Here is a 5,820-nt window from a genome sequence, read left to right on the forward strand (position 1 = left end):
GGCTGCATCTTCTCCTGGCCTTGTTGCTCCAAACCGTGGCATTAATGTCACCAGTCTCTGTAGCAAAAGGCTTTAACTCCCCCGACAGAGTGCTCCCGCAGAGGTGGTTCTGGTGCCGTGCAGGTCCCGACGTGGCTCTTTTCTTCTCTAGTTGATGCAGGACACAGAGCTGTCATCTTCGACCGATTCCGCGGGGTCCAGGACGTGGTGGTAGGAGAAGGCACCCACTTCCTCATCCCCTGGGTGCAGAAACCCATCATCTTTGACTGTCGCTCTCGGCCCCGAAACATTCCTGTGATCACGGGCAGCAAAGGTGAGGGTTTGCTTTGGATGTGGAGATCCCAAATCCAGTTGGACGCAGAGTCAGGAATGGGTTTGAGCTGGCTTTTTAGTTCCAGAACAGACTAAAGGACCGTTGCTTTGGTCCTGTAAGTCATCCCTTTAAACATAAAGTCTCTGTCTTTACAGTAGGGCAAGTAATTCCCTGCATCACCAATAAACTGAAGTTTGAATCTTGTCTGGGATGAGGATTTGGATCTCAGGGTGTAAAGGGTAGTAAAAATAACCTGTCTCTTTCTCACTTGATCACCCTGGAGAGGACGAAGACCTCCTGTCCCTGTGGTTTGTCACTCACCTCGTGCCTCTCTTCCTCCAGATCTCCAGAACGTGAACATCACGTTGCGTATCCTGTTCAGACCAGTGACTGCCCAGTTACCCCGGATCTTCACCAGTATTGGAGAGGACTACGACGAGCGTGTGCTGCCCTCAATCACAACTGAGATCCTCAAGTCTGTTGTGGTAAGGACAGGCCCTGCTGCTCATCTTTCTTTCCTCTTTTTAGCAGCTGGAGTATGGAATATGTTGTGCTCTGGGATAAGGCTTCTCTTTCCACTCCCAAGGCTCTCGGAGGCCATGCAGAAAAGCTTCCCCTCCAGCTTCCACTTAAACTTCCAGTCATTGAGTCTTTTACTTCCAATCCGTGGGCACCTCAGTGTCTGGGAGCTTTGGGAGAGGAACTCTGCAGCTCATGGTGCAAAGGCAGGCAGGACACAGAGAATCTGTCACTTCTGCAGCTTGCTTCTCACTGTTGTCCATCCCGATTTCAGGCTCGCTTTGATGCTGGAGAATTGATCACTCAGAGAGAGCTGGTCTCAAGGCAAGTGAGTGAGGACCTCACGGAGAGAGCAGCAACCTTCGGGCTCATTCTGGATGATGTGTCCTTGGTAAGAGTTCACCCTTTTTGGTTTTTCTCTTTGGAGTCTGCCCAAGTAAGAGCAGTGGAGAAAAGAGTCAGTGCACGGCCAGAGAGGAGTGGGCTGGAAGTTTGGACGTGTGGACTACGTTTGCGTGGCTGCAGTTGCATGGGATGTGGTGGTTACAGCTCAAAGTGGCACCTCTGCTTTTGTCACTGGCCTTCTGTGACCTTGAGCAAGCCCTTGAAGGCTCCTCTGTGCTGGCTCATTGACAGGCTCCACTGCTGCAAGGCTTTTGCAGTTCAAATGAGGAACAAATGCTTCTGTGGGTGATGGATCAGGCTTTAGAGAAAGCAGCTGTTTCACAAGCACCTTGAGATACAGGGAGAAAGTGCCAGGCTTGAGGAGGGAGTGAAAATAACCTGCTTTCCATAGTGTCCGTTTCCTACAAAGTATTTGGTTTTCTCCTGGCTGTGTTTGCTAGGACTATTCAAGGAGGGAGCTCTCCCTGTCTCCCCCAAAGCTTTGTAAATGACTTGTGTTGTAATCTGGCCTGTGCTTGCTCCTCTCCCTCTCTTTTGGGACCTCTCTCAAAAGCCTGCTTAGAGAACAGGGGTATTATAGGCAGCCTTTGAAGGAAGGTGACTTTGTTTCTTGAGAATGCAAGTTTTGAGTCTTTGTTTCTGGTGCTTTCTCCTGAGCACGGTCCTGAAGGAAATCCACCTTTCCCCTGTCCCATCCCCGGAGCCTGCAGCTTTCCAAACCACCCAGGCTGAGCACAGCAGGGCAAAATGGAGCAGGAAAGGAATCTTTTAGAGATCCTGGCTCTCCATCCCCATCCCAGCTCCACTGATGCACTGTGGGGGCTGTGTGGGTCACAGCAGCGCTGCTGTACACTGTCCCCTTGCTTTGTGTCCTGCAGACTCACCTGACCTTTGGCAAGGAGTTCACAGAGGCCGTGGAGATGAAGCAAGTGGCCCAGCAAGAAGCAGAGAGAGCCAGATTCATTGTGGAAAAGGTACCCTGTCCTTCTGAGGAACTTGGTAAAGGTTTCTGGTATCTCCTTCTCACTCGAGCTTGCAGTGAACATCTGACCAGGCCAGTTGAATGATGAAATCACTTGGTGTCGTAATGCTGATGTGGTTCTCAGCTCTGGCATGTGATTATTGGATAGATAAAGCCTAAGGTTGGGTTTGGGGGTCTTCTTTTCCTTCTCATAACGTGTTACGGTCTCACCAGGGTGCTGTACTGCATGGAGCCAGGAGGAAATGGCACTTGGGAGGGAGTGTCAGTTAGAAATGGGGTTCAAGGCTGACATCTGGATCCCACACGATGCCAATGTTTGGGAATTTTGAGAGGCTGGTCAAAGCTTTGTGTGGTGTTTGACATCATGGACATGGGGGCCTGCATCCTAGGAGTGTTACTGACCACAGAAGATGCAAGAGCACAGAATCCCAGATCAACCCAATCTCAATGAGCATCTGCACAAACAAGTTGCTGTTCAAGTGGCAAAGTCCCCTGGTCCAGCTGAGAACACCTGCCTGTGGGGACTGCAAGAACCTGCAGCTAACAGCCCGTGCAATAAGATGCATATAATCTGTCAAGATGATTAAGTAGCAGAAGCCTTTATTTGACTTGGGTTTAACTCCACTGGTGAAGTTCTCCAATCTTTTGTAGACAGTTTTCCATCGGGAGTGTCCTTACGTGGGTTAATGTTTCATGAGGTTAAGACTGATAAGGCAATTTCAAGATGATTCTTCCAACCTTTTTTTCCACAGTAGGCAGAAAAAGAGTCTAACAGAATACAGCTTGAAAATAACCCCATCTATCTTAGCTCTCCTACTGGGGGCAAAGAACAGGAGGGAGGTGAAGTGGGAATTCCTGTTTTAAACGTGACAGTAGCATCTTCCTTCCCTTTTGCTCTTGTTTTCTCTGGTGGTTATTCCCTTTCCTGTATGTTGCCAGGCTGAGCAGCAGAAGAAAGCGGCTGTGATCTCTGCTGAGGGAGACTCCAAAGCAGCTGAGCTGATTGCCAACTCGCTGGCCACTGCAGGCGATGGCTTGATCGAGCTGCGCAAGCTGGAGGCTGCCGAGGACATCGCGTACCAGCTCTCACGGTCCCGCAACATCACGTACCTGCCCTCTGGACAGTCTGTGCTCCTCCAGCTGCCACAGTGAGCCCGGGCACCTCTGCCTCCCAGATCAGCCCTTTCCAAAAGAATCTTTGCAATTTCCTCATTGGTAGAAAGAGAGGAAAGGAAAATTGAACCCATTTGGAATTCTTAATCAAATAAAACTGCCCGCTCTCGAGACCAGACCTGCATTCCTCCCCCGTACGGTCAGAGCAGTGGCTCTGACCATTAAGCTAGGTTTGAGAATTGCCCCTTTCCAGGCAGTTTGAGCAACAGGAGCAGAGTTTCATCTGTTCCCTCCTGGAACAAAGCAGAAGCCCGGGTGACTCCCTGACCATGAGTGCTGTATCCATCAGGTTTCACAGCGATGCTTCAGTTCCTTCAGGCTGGCTTAGCCGGGGTCGTCACAGACTTGCAGGTCCTGGACTATGGGACAGGGATGCTCAGGGCTCGCTCTTCAGTCAAACCAGTCTGTTTTCAGGTGTCAGCTGAGGGTAAGAGGACATCTCAGTTGCCAGGGCAGTGGCTCTGCTGTGCCTGTGTGAACCATAGCACTGATAGCTGGAGGCACAGGTTGAGTGGATTGTGGCTGGGGGTGAGAATAGCAAGAGGTTTGCTTTATGTAGTGGGTGGATTTCGGGCACAGAGGAGAAGATAGTTCCTCTGCAGGAAATGCTTTTCAGGCACATGCTGGACATCTCCACTTCTCCCCCTGCTGCTTGCCCTCTTGTGCAGCATTGGTTCTTTCATCAAGATCAGTTGGCCTATTGCAAACAGCACCTAGGACAAAGAGGGGATGACTCGGTGCTCCGTGGCTCAGGCAGTCGGAGGTGGGCAGAATTCTCTGTTACATCAATGCTCTTTTTGTTTAGGGAACCTGAATTGTGAGGAGGATGTGATGGGTGAGATTGTATAACCAGCCTTCAATAAATGTCACAGTCCCAACTGTAGCCGTGTGGGGTGTTGGGGGTTTTTTTTGCTGTCACAGAAGAATGAAGGTTGGGTCAGTGGAGCAAGACACCTCGTGCTTGTGCTAGATTGTGTGGATATAAGTCACTTAGCACAGGCCAATAGGTCTTGTTCCTGACAGCTCAGAGCTTGAAACATGATTCTGAGGCTGAATTCCTGCAACAAGGTAAGGCTGAGGGTGTTGAGGTTATTGCAAGGGCTTTTAACTGCTTCCATGCACTGTTCAGGCTGTTGTTTACTGCATGTACATCTTCCAGAGTGCTCTTTTGATGCAACACTGCTGTTGGAAAGAAAACGGGGGTGTATTGTACCAGATACAGCCTACAGTGAACTTCAAATGTGTCAGCAGCTACTCCTATCCTGCAAACAGGGTGGTTGAACAATTCCCTGAGGAATGGGATCTCAGGTGGGTGTCATCGCGGCCCTGAGGGTGTTGAGCCTTTGGGAAAGCTGCTGGGAATGGTGGGCTTGTTTCCTCATCTTACAGCCACTTGGAGTTCTTGCCCTCGAAGTGGAAAGACTCATCTGCTCTTTCTGCTGGGCAGGGTCTGTGCTTGCAGTGATGAGGTGCCTGAGCTTGCAAAGTGTTTTAAGCAGCTGAACAGTCAGGTCCATAACTCCCAAATAACTTCCAGACCTCTTCCCCCTCCAGTGCTCTTGTTCTTTATTCTTCTGGTTTACCACTTCTAAGGAAGCTTCCACTTTCCTCCCAAGGCTCCTTTTAAAGCCCCCTTAGTGTTTCCTGCACCAGGTGTCAGGCTCAGAACAGAATGTCTGAAATCCCTTCTCAGCTTCTGCAGCTCTGCATCACTTCTCCCTCCAGTCCTGCCTTTCCAGTGGAGTGTGGAGTGTTTCCTGCTGCTTTTGCTCTTAGCCTCGGAGGAGGGGCTCTAACAGTGGCCCCTGGGTCTGATTAATCACCATTTCCTTTGCTTTTGGGTGTAATTCTTTTTACAAATGTTCCCTTGGCTGTTAACTGCTCCTTTACCTTTGCTCTGCCTCACTTAATGCCTAAAGCTGCCATCAACTCATCAGACTTCAAAGCTGCTCTTGAACCTGTGGCTGGTTGGGGGTGTGCTCGCTGAACCCCTTGTTCATATTGTGCTTATAGCTGCTTTTCAGCCTTGGCAACAGATGGCAACAGTGACCCTAAAATCAGGATATGGTTTAGTGCACAGGGGTACTGGGTGAGGAAACAGCCACTTGCTGGCTGGGTGCTGCTCTGAGTTGTGCAGCAGTGAGCAAGCATTGCCTGGCATCCTCTGCCAAACTCCTCAGGTGCTGGCAGGCTCCTTGATGTAAGAACAAACCAAGAAGTTGAGACTGTGTGGCTGAGGCTGGACTCTGCCTCCCAGAGCAACACTCAGGAGGTGTTATGTTAGCAGGGTGTGAGCACTCGCTCTCAGAGCTCTGCTTGTCAGGGCAATAGAAGGAGCTTTGGGCTTGGGTAACATGCAGGCAGCTGCCCTGGATGCTCCCACAACCAGGGTGTCCCCACCCTCTCTGGCATTTCCAACCTTGTTGCT

At 50.4% G+C, this 5,820-nt stretch overlaps 1 protein-coding gene across 1 annotated transcript; it reads left to right on the forward strand.

The window, feature by feature from the left end:
* Positions 1-88: 88 nt before the first annotated feature.
* Positions 89-3,457, forward strand: PHB (prohibitin; the record flags this gene model as incomplete). The annotated part of the gene is made up of 5 exons (XM_010014470.1): positions 89-313; positions 656-798; positions 1,107-1,223; positions 2,116-2,211; positions 3,159-3,457. Coding segments are annotated over 5 exons (794 nt in total), but the record flags the coding sequence as incomplete, so codon positions are not given.
* Positions 3,458-5,820: the final 2,363 nt, after the last annotated feature.

This window comes from Nestor notabilis, unplaced genomic scaffold (assembly GCF_000696875.1).
Source record: "Nestor notabilis isolate BGI_N333 unplaced genomic scaffold, ASM69687v1 scaffold28555, whole genome shotgun sequence".
In the NCBI taxonomy this organism is placed as follows: domain Eukaryota; kingdom Metazoa; phylum Chordata; class Aves; order Psittaciformes; family Psittacidae; genus Nestor; species Nestor notabilis.